This window comes from Chiloscyllium punctatum, chromosome 3, assembly GCF_047496795.1.
Source record: "Chiloscyllium punctatum isolate Juve2018m chromosome 3, sChiPun1.3, whole genome shotgun sequence".
NCBI lineage: Eukaryota > Metazoa > Chordata > Chondrichthyes > Orectolobiformes > Hemiscylliidae > Chiloscyllium > Chiloscyllium punctatum.
Genome location: NC_092741.1, coordinates 97,639,163 through 97,656,314, shown reverse-complemented (window position 1 = coordinate 97,656,314; position 17,152 = coordinate 97,639,163). Strand labels below are relative to the sequence as shown.

At 44.0% G+C, this 17,152-nt stretch overlaps 1 protein-coding gene across 1 annotated transcript in view; it reads left to right on the top strand.

Moving 5' to 3' along the window:
* The first annotated feature begins 6,446 nt into the window (after window positions 1-6,446).
* Window positions 6,447-17,152, top strand: part of mmut (methylmalonyl CoA mutase) — a 41,552-nt gene continuing 30,846 nt past the window's right edge. The window contains exon 1 of the mRNA XM_072557163.1: window positions 6,447-6,839. Within this exon, the coding sequence (XP_072413264.1) occupies window positions 6,488-6,839 (352 nt within the window). The 5' untranslated portion in view covers window positions 6,447-6,487. The remainder of the gene's footprint in view (window positions 6,840-17,152) is intronic.

The window sequence follows — 17,152 nt, the reverse complement described above, 5'->3', positions numbered from 1 at the left end:
ACAAGACCAAAAAATTTAGGAACAGGAGTAGACAATTTGCCTCCTCAAGTCTGCTCCATCATTCATTAGAATTGTGACTGATGGAACATGCATCACATTTACTTTCCTGCATTTTCCCCAGAACACTTGATTCCCCTACTGATCAACAGTCTATCTATCTGAGCCTTAAATATACACAAGGACTCTACCCCCATAGCACTCTGGAGATCCAAAGACTCTCAACTCTCTGAGAGAAGAAATTCTTCTTTATCTCAGTCTTCAAGTGGAGTCAAATGAAATGAAATCTTTTCATTCACTCTACAAGTAACAATTTATTTATCTAATTCCAACAGTGAACAAGTTAACAGAATTCCTTACCAACTGGACAATTATTCCCTAATGAACTACTGATTTCCAATTAAAACAAGATTCTATTGATATACTGTTTCAATAACACAGGTCCCACTTAAAAATCGAATTAATAAGAACAATAAATTAAAACTTAAGTCTCTCCAAGATGACACAGAATTGATTCTCTAGAATGGTCCTCTTCCTCTCCGCTAATTCTGCTGTTGGGAATGTTTTCTCTGTAATTCTTCTGTTCTGAACGCTTCTCTCCATCAAATTCTGGTGTCAAGAATGTTCACTAAATATGCCATGTACCTTGTAAATGGATGGTGCTTTGATAGAGAGTGTCGAGATTTCTTGTGAGAACCCAGTATTTCTTTCTCAGATGGCAAGTTTGCTCTCTATTCAGATGACAGTTGGCTCTCGCTCTAATTTTCAAATGCCTCCATGTTTTATACCCTTGATCGCATGTTAATTTATTTACAATCGGATTGGTTCGAGGTAGTCAAAACCAACAGATTTAAATTTAATTGATCTTTAGTCTCCGAGTGCCTTTTTAAATTAATTGGCTGAATTTAATCTGTCGCCTGAGTAAAAATGCTGCTTGGGCCTGCTAACTGCATGGCTTTTTGTTACATTAGGTCAATCTGAGCACCTGCAAATGCTTACCCATATTCATTCATTTTTAAATCTCTAAGCACTGAAAAGAATATAAGCTTTTAAAGGGATATCACAATGTTTTCCCCTATTTTACATTTTATCATTTTTTTATACATCAATTTCTTGACAACAGGACTTTACCTCATTAAGGTTTCTGCATTAGCCACAACTTCCAGATTGGTAACCAGATTGGACAAGGTCAGGTAAGGTTTTATTTCCCTCTATTTGATTCTTGTGTCTCAAGCCACAGATCCAGTCTAGCAGTTATGCTCTTTAGGAAATTGAGTTACCCCTGGTGATATAGGCTGAAATTCTAACTAAGAATACATTCTGAATCTTTTGCACCCTTCATTCGTCTCCAATTAGAATTTGACATGGAGGACCACTGACATCTGTGTCTCTCAACACTGGGTCAGAACAAACCCAACAGTGGTGATGTTTCAGACATTGTCTGCAAGGTATCACTACGACTATTGATGACGCCTTCATTATTTTTACTTTTATCATTTTGGTTTGGAGCTGACAGCTGAAGATGGCCTTTGAACTATTGCAACAACTGAAAGTTAATTGCATGTTGATTTTTGTTCAAGCAACCTATAGCATTTTGTCTTCAGAGAGGCAATATGTTCAGACAGCAGATGTTTGAATGTTAACAGGGGACTCACAGGGAGTTATGGTTACAATCAATCCAGCAAATAAAATGTTGGAAAAAACAGAAAGAGAAACTAAAGTTTGCACTGGCTTTGAACAGTGTGTTTTTTAAAAAATCAAGGATAGAAAGGGAGGCAGGAGAGGAGGGGGAGTAGCGTTTTTGATAAGGGATAGCATTACAGCTATGCTGAGGGATGATATTCCTGGAAATACATCCAGGGAAGTTAGTTGGGTGGAACTGAGAAATAAGAAAGGGATGATTACCTTATTGGGATTGTATTATAGACCCCCTTATAGTCAGAGGGAAATTGAGAAACAAACTTGTAAGGAGATCTCAGCTATCTCTAAGAATAAAATGGTGGTAATGCTAGGGGATTTTAACTTTCAAAACACAGACTGGGACTGCCATAGTGTTAAGGGTTTAGATGGAGAGGAATTTGTTAAGTGTGTACAAGAAAATTTTCTGATTCAGTATGTGGATGTACCTATAAGAGAAGGTGCAAAATTTGACCTACTCTTGGGAAATAAGGCAGGGCAGGTGACTGAGGTGTCAGTGGGGGAGCACTTTGGGGCCAGCGACCATAATTCTATTAGATTTAAAATATTGATGCAAAAGGATAGACCAGACCTAAAAGTTGAAGTTCTAAATTAGGGAAAGGCCAATTTTGATGGAATTAGGCAAGAAAGCTGATTGGGAGCAGATGTTTGCAGGTAAAGGGACGTCTGGAAAATGGGAAGCCTTCAGAAATGAGATAACAAGAGTCCAGAGAAAGTATATTCCTGTCAGGGTGAAAGGAAAGGCTGGTAGGTATAGGGAATGCTGGATGACGAAAGAAACTGAGGGTTTGATTCAGAAAAAGAAGGAAGCATATGTAAGATATAGACAGGATAGATCGAGTGAATCCTTAGAAGAGTAAAAAAAAGTAGGAGTATACTTAAGAGGGAAATCAGGAGAGCAAAAAGGGGACATGAGATAGCTTTGGCAAATAGAATTAAGGAAAATCCACAGGGTTTTTACAAATACATTAAGGACAAAAGGGTAACTAGGGAGAGAATAGGGCCCCTCAAAGATCAGCAAGGCGGCCTTTGCGTGGAGCCACAGAAAATGGGGGAGATACTAAAGGGGTATTTTGCATCAATATTTACTGTGGAAAAGGATATGGAAAATATAGACTGCAGGGAAGTAGATGGTGACATCTTGAAAAATGTCCATTATACAGAGGAGGAAGTGCTGGATGTCTTGAAATGCATAAAAGTGGATACGTCCCCAGGACCTGATCAGGTGTACCCTAGAACTCTGTGGAAAGCTAGGGAACTGATTGCTGGACCTCTTGCTGAGATACTTGTATCATCTATAGTCACAGGTGAGGTGCCGGAAGACTGGAGGTTGGCTAACGTGGTACCACTGTATAAGAAGGGCGGTAAGGACAAGCCAGGGAACTATAGACCAGTGAACCTGACATAAGTGGTGGGCAAGTTGTTGGAGGAAATCCTGAGGGACAGGATGTACATGTATTTAGAAAGGCAAGGACTGATTAGGGATAGTCAACATGGCTTTGTGCATGGGAAATCATGTCTCACAAACTTGATTGAGTTTTTTGAAGAAGCAACAAAGAAGATTGATGAGAGCAGAGTGGTAGATGTGATCGATATGGACTTCAGTAAGGCATTCGACAAGGTTCCCCATGGGAGACTGGTTAGCAAGGTTAGACCTCATGGAATAAAGGGAGAACTAGCCATTTGGATACAGAACTGGCTCAAAGGTAGAAGACCAAGGGTGGTAGTGGAGGGTTGTTTTTCAGACTGGAGGCCTGTGACCAGTGGAGTGCCACAAGGATCGATGCTGGGTCCAATACTTTTTGTCATTTACATAAATGATTTGGATGCGAGCATAAGAGGTACAGTTAATATGTTTGCAGATGACACCAAAATTGGAGGTGTAGTGAACAGCGAAGAAGGTTACCTCTGATTACAACAGGATCTTGACCAGATGGCCAATGGGCTGAGAAGTGGCAGATGGACTTTAATTCAGATAAAAGTGAGGTGCTGTACTTTGGGAAAGCAAATCTTAGCAGGACTTATATACTTAATGGTAAGGTCTTAGGGAGTGTTGCTGAACAAAGAGACCTTGGAGTGCAGGTTCATAGCTCCTTGAAAGTGGGGTCGAAGGTAGATAGGATAGTGAAGAAGGCATTTGGTATGCTTTCTTTTATTGATCAGAGTATTGAGTACAGGAGTTGGGAGGTCATGTTGCGGCTGTACAGGACGTTGATTAGGCCATTTTTGGAATATTATGTGCAACTCTGGTCTCCTTCCTATCGGAAAGATGTTGTGAAACTTGAAAAGGTTCAGAAAAGATTTACAAGGATTTTGCCAGGGTTGGAGGATTTGAGCTATAGGCAGAGGCTGAACAGGCTGGGGCTGTTTTCCCTGGACCGTCAGAGGCTGAGCGGTGACCTTACAGAGATTTACAAAATTATGAGGGGCATGGATAGGATAAATAGGCAAAGTCTTTACCCTGGGGTTGGAGAGTCCAGAACTAGAGGGCATAGGTTTAGGGTGAGACGGGAAAAATATAAAAGAGACCTAAGAGGCAACTTTTTCACACAGAGGGTGGTAAGTGTATGGAATGAGCTGGCAGACGAAGTGGTTGAGGCTGGTACAATTGCAACATTTAAAAGGCATTTGGATGGGTAATGAATAGGAAGGGTTTGGAGGGATATGGGCCGGGTGCTGGCAGGGATTGGGTGGGATATCTGGTTGGCATGGACGGGTTGGACCGAAGGGTCTGTTTCCATGCCTTACGTCTCTATGACTCTAAAACTGTGGCTGACAAAGTCAAAAAATGGAGGTTTGATTGCTGCCTGATTATCTTCCCATTATCAATTTATTGAAAGTTCAGAGAATAGAATCTCAGTTATATGAATTAAGTCAATATTCCTTGGAGCCTACTGGAAGTTATTTGCATTAACCAGCGTCTTCAGAAACCATGCCAAATATAATTCTGTGTGAATTGTCCAGTTACAGCTTCCATTTTTCTTCTTAAATTTAACTGTTTTTATCCTTTAATTGCCTGATTTTCTCTCTGGCTTTGTCTGAATGGGGTCTAGAATTGAAGAAGGATTAATTGACACCTATGAATTAAACTAGTGTGTTTTGAGAAGCTTTGTAGCTCAGGTTGAGGTTCTGGATGTATAGAGAAAACAAGCAAAACTAATGTGATTTACAAAAAACCTTGCAAGAACTATAACAAATACTACATTGGACAAACTAGCTACCAGGATACATGAATATTAACTAGCCACAAAAAGACATGACCCACTCTCACTAATATCCTTACATACGGATGAGGAAGAACACCATTTTGATTGGGACAACACATCCATCCTGGGACGAGCCAAACAAAGACATGCTCAAGAACTCACCCGTCAGTCCCAGTAATGTATATCAGCCTCAAGCATGTTTAACATGTCTAACTTCTCAATCAATCTTTTCACTCAAGCACCTTTTCTGGAAGTGATTTCATTGCTGTCCTTATTTCCAGGTACCCAACACTCTATGAGTGAAAACATTTCTCCTTAAACCCCCTCTAAACCTCTGGCCCCTTACCTGAAGTCTATATTTCCTGGTTATTGAAAAATCTCTACCAGGAGGGAAAATTCATTCCTAACTATGACCCTGATAACTTTGTATACCTCGATTAAGACCCCCTCAGCCTTCTCTGCTCCAAGAAAAACAACCCTAGTCTCTCAATATTTAAGATCTTCAGCCCAGGTCAACATTCTGGTGAATCTTTCTCTGCACTGTCTATTGTGCATCACATATACTGTAGTGGCCAGTTTATACATGATATATATGTATAATTTTAACACCAAAACTACATACAATATTCCTGGATTAGTGGTGCTGGAAGAGCACAGCAGTTCAGGCAGCATCCAAGTAGCTTCGAAAACGACATTTCGGGCAAAAGCCCTTCATCAGGAATAAAGGCAGTGAGCCTGAAGCGTGGAGAGATAAGCTAGAGGAGGGTGGGGGTGGGGAGAAAGTAGCATAGAGTACAATGGGTGAGTGGGGGAGGGGATGAAGGTGATAGGTCAAGGAGGAGAGGGTGGAGTGGATAGGTGGAAAAGAAGATAGGCAGGTAGGACAAGTCATGGGGACAGTTACTGAGCTGGAAGTTTAGAATGAGGGTGAGGTGGGGGAAGGGGAAATGAGGAAACTATTGAAGTCCACATTGATGCCTTGGGGTTGAAGTGTTCCAAGGCGGAAGATGAGGCGTTCTTCCTCCAGCCGTCTGGTGGTGAGGGAGCGGCGGTGAAGGAGGCCCAGGCAGAGTGGAGGGGGAGTTGAAATGTTGGGCCACGGGGCGGTGTGGTTGATTGGTGCAGGTGTCCCGGAGATGTTCCCTAAAGCACTCTGCTAGGAGGCACCCAGTCTCCCCAATGTAGCAGAGAAGGGCTTTTGCCCGAAACGTTGATTTCGAAGCTCCTTGGATGCTGCCTGAACTGCTGTGCTCTTCCAGTGCCACTAATCCAGAATCTGGTTTCCAGCATCTGCAGTCATTGTTTTTACCGATACAATATTCCGGTCTGGCCTAATCAACCTCTATGCAGCTCCACAATGACCTCCTAGCTCTATCATCCTGCGCCTGCACCAAACAATAAGGACATTGCCTGACATTTAAACATGGCCAGCTCCCTTGCTCTGCGACAACTTGTCATTCATATGCCCCACGTGTTCATTGGCTGAGGGAGGAATGACCGTTGTGATCATGTGACCGTATGGGCTGTGATTGGTTCCTGGATTCCTCACCCACTCTCGGCCGGCGGGACCTGTTCCCCTTGGCGACATGTTGCGAGGATGGCGAGTCTGTCGTTTATGGAGGCTGTGGTCCTCCGTCGAGGTGGTGCCTTACCGCGGCCGGCACGGACTGCACTCCGAATGGGTCGCTTTGGCCGAGAAGCAGCTGAAGGGCAAAAAAGCTGAAGATCTGATATGGAAAACGCCGGAGGGAATCGCCATCAAGCCCGTTTATACCAGTCGGGACACGGCGGATCTGCCCGAGGAGCTGCCGGGCAAGTGGCCTTACACCCGGGGTCCCTATCCCACCATGTACACCTATAGGCCGTGGACCATCCGGCAGTATGCCGGCTTCAGCACGGTCGAGGAGAGTAACCGCTTTTACCGGGATAACATCAAAGGTCAGCTTGGCCCTCCCCGCGGGGGTGATCACGGCACCGGGAAGGGGCGATGCCAGATTTGCGGGGTTACCGGGTCACCCGGGCAGGGGCTGTGCGGGGGTTACCGGGTCACCGGGCAAGGGCGGGGGTTCAAATGTAAACATTGGACGTCGTCATCTATCCGACTGTGACGTCACTCGGCTGGGTGATAGTGTCCTGGTTGTGGTGTGTCGTCTGCACCCAGACTCGAACTAAATCCGACTACTTTCCAAATGCACCCCAACCTTCTGCCCTGTTCTTAACATTTAGCTATTTGTATTCTAAGCACTTCACAATTGCAGTACCTACAAAGACATACGTTTTGCATATGGGAAACATTTGGAAAGTTATATGAAATATTTTTACTCCAATCTATCCAGTTTAATGTTCTAGTAGCTTAATCTGAGTAGAGAGTTAAAAATCACACACCAGGTTATAGTCCAACAGGTTTAATTGGAAGCACACTAGCTTTCGGAGCAACGCTGCTTCATCAAGTGGTAGTGGAGGGCTCAAAGTTTGTGCGAAGATTTGTAGCTCGGGTGCTCGTTGTTGTGGTCCTGTTCGCTGAGCTGGGAATTTGTGTTGCAGACGTTTCGTCCCCTGTCTAGGTGACATCCTCAGTGCTTGGGAGCCTCCTGTGATCTTTCCTCTGGCATTTGTAGTGGTTTGAATCTGCCGCTTCCGGTTGTCAGTTCCAGCTATCCGCTGCAGTGGTCGGTATATAGGGTCCAGGTCAATGTGCTTAATATATACCGACCACTGCAGCAGACAGTTGGAACTGACAACTGGAAGCAGTAGATTCAAACCACTACAAATGCTGGAGGAAAGATCACAGAAGCGCTTCACAGGAGGCTCCCAAGCACTGAGGATGTCACCTAGGAGGGCTCAATTCTAACACAGAATTTATAGCAAAAATTTACAGTGTGATGTAACTGAAATTATACATTGAAAAATTGATTGTCTGTTAAGCCTTTCATCTGTTAGAATACAGTGATAGTTTCACTTCTTTCATGTGTAAATCACAAAACCTTTTTTTAAAAAAAGTTGCATTCTCGGGTTAGCTGTTAACAATGGTGATAGCTAGACAATATGTTGAAGGTGTTGGCCCCCAGCGTTCTCTGTCTGTGCCATTATGTTTAGATTGATTCTAATCTAAAATGTGAGATAATGGAGTTTTACATAAATTCATACAGTTTTTGAGCAAAGTACAATGTAACCCTGCAAGTTCAAATTCACCCCACAAAATATGTGTGCATGTGGGTCTGTGTGTGTGTGTGTGTGTATATCTGTCTGTCTATCTGTCTGGGTTGGGGGTTGAGTGTGAGAGAGTGTATGTGTGTGTGTGTGTGTGTGTGTGTGTGTGTGTGTGTGTAGTGAGTGCAGAGTGTCTTAAGTCTGTGAGGGGGTGCATGTGGGAGTGTGTCCGTGTGTGCCTGTGAGTGTGTGTGTGTGTGTGTATAGTGCAATGGTGGTCACCTGTAATGTGACACGAACCCAAGGTCCCGGTTGAGGCCCTCCCAATGGGTACCGAACTTAGTTATCTGCTCGGCCACTTTTCTCTGCTGCCTGTCCCAAAGTCCACCTTGGAGGATGGTCACCCAAAGATCCGAGGCTGAATGTCCTGGAGCACTGAAGTGTTCCCCAACTGGGAGGGAACCCTCCTGTCTGTTGATTGTTGTGCGGTGCCCATTCATCCGTTGTCGTAGCCTTTGCTCGGTTTCCCCAATGTACCATGCCTCCGGGCATCCTTGCCTGCGTATAAGATAGACAACGTTGGCTGAGTCACATGAATACCTGCCATGTACAAGGTGGGAGGTGTCCCCACGCGTAACGGTGGTATCTATGTCCACACTGACACATCTTGCAGCGTCTACTGTGACAGGGTTGTATGGAGTTGTCCTGGGAGCTGGGCAGCTTGCTACAAACAACGATCTGTTTTGAGGTTTGGCGGTTGTTTAAAGGCAAGTAGTGGAGGTGTGGGGAAGGTCTTGGTGAAGTGCTCATCCTCATTGATAATGTGTTGCAGGTCACGAAGAACATGGCATAATTTTTCAGCTCCTGGGAAATGCTGAACAACGTTGTAACTCCATTTGTGTCACCTGATTTTCCTTTCTAATATCGGCAATGTCTCTGTTATTGACAAAACGTTAATGCCTTACTTGTTCAGCTAATGCTTAAGGACCCCCCTGACCTCGCTACTGCAAGTTCTACCAAACAAAATATCCCACTAGCTGCTTCCCATTTTCACATACTGCAGAGACTATCTGATTCCCCAGTCGTGTATTCATTAATTATTCTAGCTTGCAAATTCCTGTCAATAGACAGTAGGTGCAGGAGTAAGCCATTTGTCCCTTCGAGCCTGCGCCACCATTCATTATGATCATGGCTGATCATCCATACTCAGTATCCTGTTCCTGCCTTATCCTCATCCCTTGATTCCATTACCTTTAAGAGCTCTGTTCATCTCTTTCTTGAAAGACTTGGCCTCCACTGTCTTCTGGGGCAGACCATTCCATACTACTCTCTGGGTGAAGAAGTTTCTCCTAAACTCTATTCTAAATGGCCTGCTCCTTATTTTTAAACTGTGTCCCCTGGTTCTGGACTCGCCCATCAGTGGAAACATGCTTCCTGCCTCCAGAGTCTCCAATCCTTTAATAATTTTATATGTCTCAATGAGATCCCTTCTCATTCTTTTAAACTCAAGTGTATACAAGCCCAGTTGATCCAATCTTTCAACATATGAGAGTCCTGCCATTCCGGGAATTGACCTCGTGAATCTACGCTGCACTCCCTCAATAACCAGAATGTCCTTTGTAAAATTGGAAGACCAAAACTGCACACAATACTCCAGGTGTGGTCTCACCAGGGCCCTGTACAGCTGCAGAAGGACCTCTTTGCTCCTATACTCAATTCCTCTTGTTATGAAGGCCAGCATGCCTTTAGCTTTCTTCACTACCTATTGTACTTGCTTGCATGGTTGCTTTCATTGACTAATGTACAAGAACACCTAGATCTTGTTGTACTTCCCCTTTACCTAACTTGACTCCATTTAGATAGTAATCTGCCTTCCTGTTCTTGCCACCACACATTTATCCACATTAAACTGCATCTTCCATGTATCCGTCATTCTGAAAGGGACCTGTTTATCACTATTCGTTCCTTCCTGTCAATCAGCCAATTTTCAATCCAAGTCAGTACCTTGCCCCCAATACCATGTGCCCTGTTAGATTCTGGGTAATCCAAGATGGAGGACGGGAAAAATTTCTGGCTGTAAAAGCTGCTCCTTTTTTTTTTGAGGTATTTTAGGTGTTGGAGGTGATTTCCTCGAATTCCAGGAGCAGCAATAACTGTTTTATATGCTGTTGCATTGTTTTGGAACATTGGGGGAAAAAAAAGTCAAGACAACAGCAGCTTAAAAGGGGGAAGGGCAGACAAAAGAAGCACATGGTGAGGTCAGTGCAGGAGAGAGAGAGAAAGAGAAAACCTGCAAAGTTACCGCCTTTGCTGTTTGGATTCGTGTATCACTGGACATCGAGTGCATCTGGGAAAATTAACAAACAGTGAAATTCACAACTAATCTTGGAGGAACTGTTGGGCGAAGTTCACAGCACAGAATCAGATAAGTTAATTGTTGTTTTAAGTCTGTCCAATAGAAAGGCTGCAGTAGTGGATACAGGGGATTCTCTTTTGATTATATGTTTTTGGAGATAAGTCTCTTGATTAAACTTAAAATATAAGGTATAGCTATTAATTTAACCTGGGGCAGTGTTTGTAGAGGAATAAGACGGTGTTATTTTCTGGATCTGTAGATTGTGCACGAGCAAAAATGGCCTTTGCAGTGATATGTACTTCTTGTCAGATGTGGGAGTTTAAAGAGAGTTTAAGGGTTACTGCAGATTATATCTGCTATTAAATGCTGTTGGATGCAAATCTTATCAGATCGAGTGGATCGTTTGGAGAGACAAATAGAAGCGATGGGGAATTTGCAACAGCTACAGTATGTGATGGATGGCAGTTATAGAAAGGGGGGAAAGTCTCAGATACAGTCACATAGATGGGTTAACTGCAGGAAGGGTAAGAGAGGTAGGCAGCTAGAGCAGGAGTCTTTTGTGGATATACCCATTTCAAACAGGTATGCTGTTTTGGAAAACGTAGGGGGTGATGGATTCTCAGGGGAACGTAGCATGAACAGCTAAGTTTCCGGTATTGAGACTGGCTCTAGTGCAACGAAGGATACGAGGGGTACGTCCAAGAGATCAATTGTGTTAGAGGATTCTGTAGTCCGAGGTACAGACAGACGTTTCTGTGGCCAGCAGAGAAAAAACAGAATGGTGTGTTGTTTCCCTGGTGCCAGGATCAAGGATGTCTCAGAGAGGGTGCAGAATGTTCTCACGGGGGAGAGGGGCCAGCAGGAGGTCATTGCCCACATTGGAACCAATGACATTGGAAGGGAAAAGGTTGAGACTCTGAAGGGAGATTACAGAGAGTTAGGTAGAATTTTAAAAAGGAGGTCCTCAAGGGTAGTAATATCTGGATTACTCTCAGTGCTACGAGCTAGTGAGGGCAGGAATAGGAGGATAGAGCCCTTCCCCCACCTCATCCTAGTTTCAAACTTCCAGCTCAGCACTGTCTCCTTGACTTGTCCGGACTTGTCCGACCTGCCTATCTTCTTTCCACTCCACCCTCTCCTCCTTGACCTATCACCTTCATCTCCTCCCCCACTCACCCATTGTACTCTATGCTACTCTCTCCCCACCCCCACCCTCCTCTAGCTTATCTCTCCACGCTTCAGGCTCACTGCCTTTATTCCTGATGAAGGGCTTTTGCCCGAAACGTCGATTTTTGCTGCTCGTTGGATGCTGCCTGAACTGCTGTGCTCTTCCAGCACCACTAATCCAGTATTTGGTTTTCAGCATCTGCAGTCATTGTTTTTACCCAGATGAATGTATGGCTGAGGAGCTGGTGTATGGGAGAAGGATTCACATTTTTGGATCATTCAAATCTCTTTTGGGGTAGAAGTGACCTGTACAAGAAGGACGGATTGCACCTAAATTGGAAGGGGACTAATATACTGGCAGGGAAATTTGCTAGAACTGCTTGAGGATTTAAACTAGTAAGGTTGGGGGTGGGACCCAGGGAGATAGTGAGGAAAGAGATCGATCTGAGATGGGTACAGCTGAGAACAGAAGTAAGTCAAACACTCAGGGCAGGCAGGGACAAGGTTGGACTAATAAATTAAACTGCATTTATTTCAATGCAGGGGGCCTAACGGGGAAGGCAGATGAACTCAGGGCATGGTTAGGAACATGGGACTGGGATATCATAGCAATTACAGAAACATGGCTCAGGATGGGCAGGACTGGCAGCTGAATGTTCCAGGATACAAATGCTACAGGAAGGATAGAAAGGGAGGCAAAAGAGGAGGGGGAGTGGCATTCTTGATATCGGATAGCTTTGCAGCTGTGCTGAGGGAGGATATTCCTGGAAATACATCCAGGAAAGTTATTTGGGTGGAACTGAGAAATAAGAAAGGGATGATCACCTTATTGGGATTAAATTATAGACACCCCAATAGTCTGGGAAATTGGGAAACAAACTTGTTAGGAGATCTCAGCTATCTGTAAGAATAATAGGGTAGATATGGTAGGGGATTTTAACTTTCCAAACATCAACTGGGACTGCCATAGTGTTAAAGGTTTAGATAGAGAGGAATTTCTTAAGTGTGCACAAGACAATTTTCTGATTCAGTATGTGGATGTACCTACTAGAGATGGTGCAAAACATGACCTACTCTTGGGAATTAAGGCAGGGCAGGTGACTGAGGTGTCAGTGGGCTTTTGGGCCCAGTGACCATAATTCTATTCGTTTTAAAATACTGATGGAAAAGTATAGACCAGATCTAAAAGTTGAAGTTCTAAATTGGAGAAAGGCTAATTTTGATGGTATTAGGCAAGAACTTTCGAAAGCTGATTGGAGGCAGATGTTTGCAGGTAAAGGGACAGCTGGAAAATGGGAAGCCTTTAGAAATTAGATAAGAAGAATCCAGAGAAAGTATATTCCTGTCAGGGTGAAGGGAAAGGCTGGTAACTGTAGGGAATGCTGGATGACTAAAGAAATTGAGGGTTTGGTTAAGAAAAAGAAGGAAGCATATGTCAGGTACAGGCAGGATAGATCGAGTGAATCCTTAGAAGTGTATAAAGAAAGTAGGAGTATACTCAAGAGGGAAATCAGGAGAGCAAAAAGGGGACATGAGATAGCTTTGGCAAATAGAATTAAGGAGAATCCAAAGGGGCTTTACAAATACATTAAGGACAAAAGGGTAACTAGGGAGCGAATAGGGCCCCTCAAAGATCAGCAAGGTGGCCTTTGTGTGGAGCCATAGAAAATGGGGGAGATACTAAATGAATATTTTGCATCAGTATTTACTGTGGAAAAGGATACGGAAGATATAGACTGTAGAGAAATAGATGGTGACATCTTGCAAAATGTCCAGATTACAGAGGAGGAAGTGCTGGCTGTCTTGAAATGCTTAAGGTGGATAAATCCCCAGGACCTGATCATATGTACCCGAGAACTCTATGGGAAGCTAGAGAAATGATTGCTGGGCCTCTTGCTGAGTTATTTGTATCATCGATAGTCACAGGTGAGGTGCCGGAAGACTGGAGGTTGGCAAACATGGAGCCAATGTTTAAGAAGGGTAGTAAGGACAAGCCAGGGAACTATAGACCAGTGAGCCTGACCTCGGTGGTGGGCAAGTTATTGGAGGGAATCCTGAGGGACAGGATGTACATGTATTTGGAAAGGCAAGAACTGATTCGGGATAGTCAACATGGCTTTGTGCGTGGGAAATCATGTCTCACAAGCTTGATTGAGTTTTTTGATGAAGTAACAAAGAAGATTGATGAGGGCAGAGTGGTAGATGTGATCTATATAGACGTCAGTAAGGCGTTCGACAAGGTTCCCCATGGGAAACTGGTTAGCAAGGTTAGATCTCATGGAATAAAGGGAGAACTAGCCATTTGGATACAGAACTAGCTCAAAGGTAGAAGACCAAGGGTGGTAGTGGAGGGTTGTTTTTCAGATTGGAGGCCTGTGACCAGTGGAGTGTCGCAAGGATCGGTGCTGGGTCCAATACTTTTTGTCATTTACATAAATGATTTGAATGCGAGCATAACAGGTACAGTTAGTAAGTTTGCAGATGACACCAAAATTGGAGGTGTAGTGGACAACGAAGAAGGTTACCTTAGATTACAACAGGAACTTGACCAGATGGGCCAATGGGCTGAGAAGTGGCAGATGAAGTTAAGACCATAAGACATAGGAGTGGAAGTAAGGCCATTCGGCCCATCGAGTCCACTCCGCCATTCAATCATGGCTGATGCGCATTTCAGCTCCACTTGCCAGCGTTCTCCCCGTAGCCCTTAATTCCTCTAGACAACAAGAACCTATCAATCTCGGCCTTGAAGACATTTAGCGTCCCGGCTTCCACTGCACTCCGTGGCAATGAATTCCACAGGCCCACCACTCTCTGGCTGAAGAAATGTCTCCGCATTTCCGTTCTGAAATGACCCCCTCTAATTCTAAGGCTGTGTCCACGGGTCCTAGTCTCCTCGCCTAACAGAAACAATTTTCTAGCATCCACCTTTTCAAAGCCATGTATTATTTTGTACGTCTCTATTAGATCTCCCCTTAATCTTCTAAACTCCAACGAATACAATCCCAGTATCCTCAGCCGTTCCTCATATGCTAGACCTGTCATTCCAGGGATCATCCGTGTGAATCTCCGCTGGACACGTTCCAGTGCCAGTATGTCCTTCCTGAGGTGTGGGGACCAAAACTGGACACAGTACTCCAAATGGGGCCTAACCAGAGCTTTATAAAGTCTTAGTAGTACATCTCTGCTTTTATATTCCAACCCTCTTGAGATAAGAGACAACATTGCATTCGCTTTCTTAATCACAGACTCAACCTGCATGTTTACCTTTAGAGAATCCTCGACTAGCACTCCCAGATCCCTTTGTGCTTTGGCTTTATTAAGTTTCTCACCATTTAGAAAGTAGTCCATTCCTATATTCTTTTTGCCAAAGTGCAAGACCTCGCACTTGCTCACGTTAAATTCCATCAGCCATTTCCTGGACCACTCTCCCAACCTGTCTAGATCCTTCTGTAGTTTCCCCACTTCCTCAGTACTACCTGCCTGTCTACCTAACTTTGTATCATCGGCAAACTTCGCTAGAATGCCCCCGGTTCCCTCATCCAAATCATTAATATATAATGCGAACAGCTGTGGCCCCAGCACCGAACCCTGCGGGACACTGCTCGTCACCGGCTGCCATTCTGAAAAAGAACCTTTTATCCCAACTCTCTGCCTTCTGTTAGATAGCCAATCCTCAATCCATCCCAGCAGCTCACCTCGAACACCATGGGCCCTCACCTTGCTCAGCAGTCTCCCGTGTGGCACCTTATCAAAGGCCTTTTGAAAGTCCAGATAGACCACATCCACTGGGTTCCCCTGGTCTAACCTACTTGTTACCTCTTCAAAAAATTCCAACAGGTTTGTCAGGCATGACCTCCCTTTACTAAATCCATGTTGACTTGTTCTAATCAGACTCTGCTCTTCCAAGAATTTAGAAACCTCATCCTTAATGATGGATTCTAGAATTTTACCAACAACCGAGGTTAAGCTGATTGGCCTATAATTTTCCATCTTTTGCCTTGATCCTTTCTTGAACAAGGGGGTTACTACAGCCATCTTCCAATCGTCCGGGACCTTTCCTGACTCCAGTGACTCTTGAAAGATCTCAACCAATGCCTCTGCTATTTCCTCAGCAACCTCTCTCAGAACTCTAGGGTGTATCCCATCGGGGCCAGGAGATTTATCAATTTTAAGACTTTTTAACTTTTCTAGCACTATCTCTTTCGTAATGGCAACCATACTCAACTCAGCCCCGTGACACCCTTTAATTTTTGGGATATTACTCCTGTCTTCCACTGTGAAAACTGACGCAAAGTACTTGTTAAGTTCTCCTGCTATTTCCTTATCTCCCATCACTAGGCTCCCTGCATCAGTTTGAAGTGGCCCAATGTCTACTTTTGCCTGTCGTTTGTTTCTTATGTACTGAAAGAAACTTTTACTATTATTTCTAATATTACTGGCTAGCCTACCTTCATATTTGATCCTCTCATTTCTTATTACACTCTCTTTGTTATCCTCTGTTTGCTTTTGTATCCTTCCCAATCTTCTGATTTCCCACTGTTCTTAGCCACTTTATAGGATCTCTCTTTTTCTTTAATACATTTCCTGACTTCCTTTGTCAGCCATGGTTGTCTAATCCCTCCCCGGTTAATCTTTCTTTTCTTGGGAATGAACCTCTGTACAGTGTCCTCAATTATACCTACAAACTCCTGCCATTTTTGCTCTAGTTTAATTCAGATAAATGCGAATTGCTGCATTTTGTGAAAACAAATCTTTGCAGGACTTATACACTTAATGGTAAGGTCCTAGGGAGTGTTGCTGAACAAAGAGACCTTAGAGTGCAGGTTCATAGCTCCTTGAAAGTGGAGTCGTAGGTAGATAGGATAGTGAAGAAGGAGTTTGGTATGCTTTCCTTTATTGGTCAGAGTATTGAGTACAGAAGTTGGGAGGTCATGTTGCGCCTGTACAGGACATTGGTTAGGCCATTGTTGGAATATTGCGTGCAGTTCTGGTCTCCTTCCTATCGGAAAGATGTTGTGAAACTTGAAAAGGTTCAGAAAAGATATACAAGGATGTTGCTAGGGCTGGAGGATTTGAGCTACAGGGAGAGGCTGAACAGGCTGGGGCTGTTTTCCCTGGAGCGCCAGAGGCTGAGGGGTGACCTTATTGAGGTTTACAAAATTATGAGGGGCATGGATAGGATAAATAGGCAAAGTCTTTTCCCTGGGGTGGGGGAGTCCAGAACGAGAGGGCATAGGTTTAGGGTGAGAGGGGAAAGACATAAGAGACCTCGGGCAACTTTTTCAAGTAGAGGGTGGTACATGTATGGAATGAGCTGCCAGAGGATGTGGTGGAGGCTGGTACAATTGCAACATTTAAGAGGCATTTAGATGGGTATATGAATAGGAAGGGTTTGGAGGGATATGGGCCGGGTGCTGGCAGGTGGGACTAGATTGGGTTGGGTTATCTGGTTGGCATGGACAGGTTGGACCGAAGGGTCTGTTTCCATGCTGTACATCTCAATGACTCTATAACTCTATCACATTCCATTCGAACTGTGCATTTCTCTTCACTATGTAATCGGTCAACATTTTTTTCA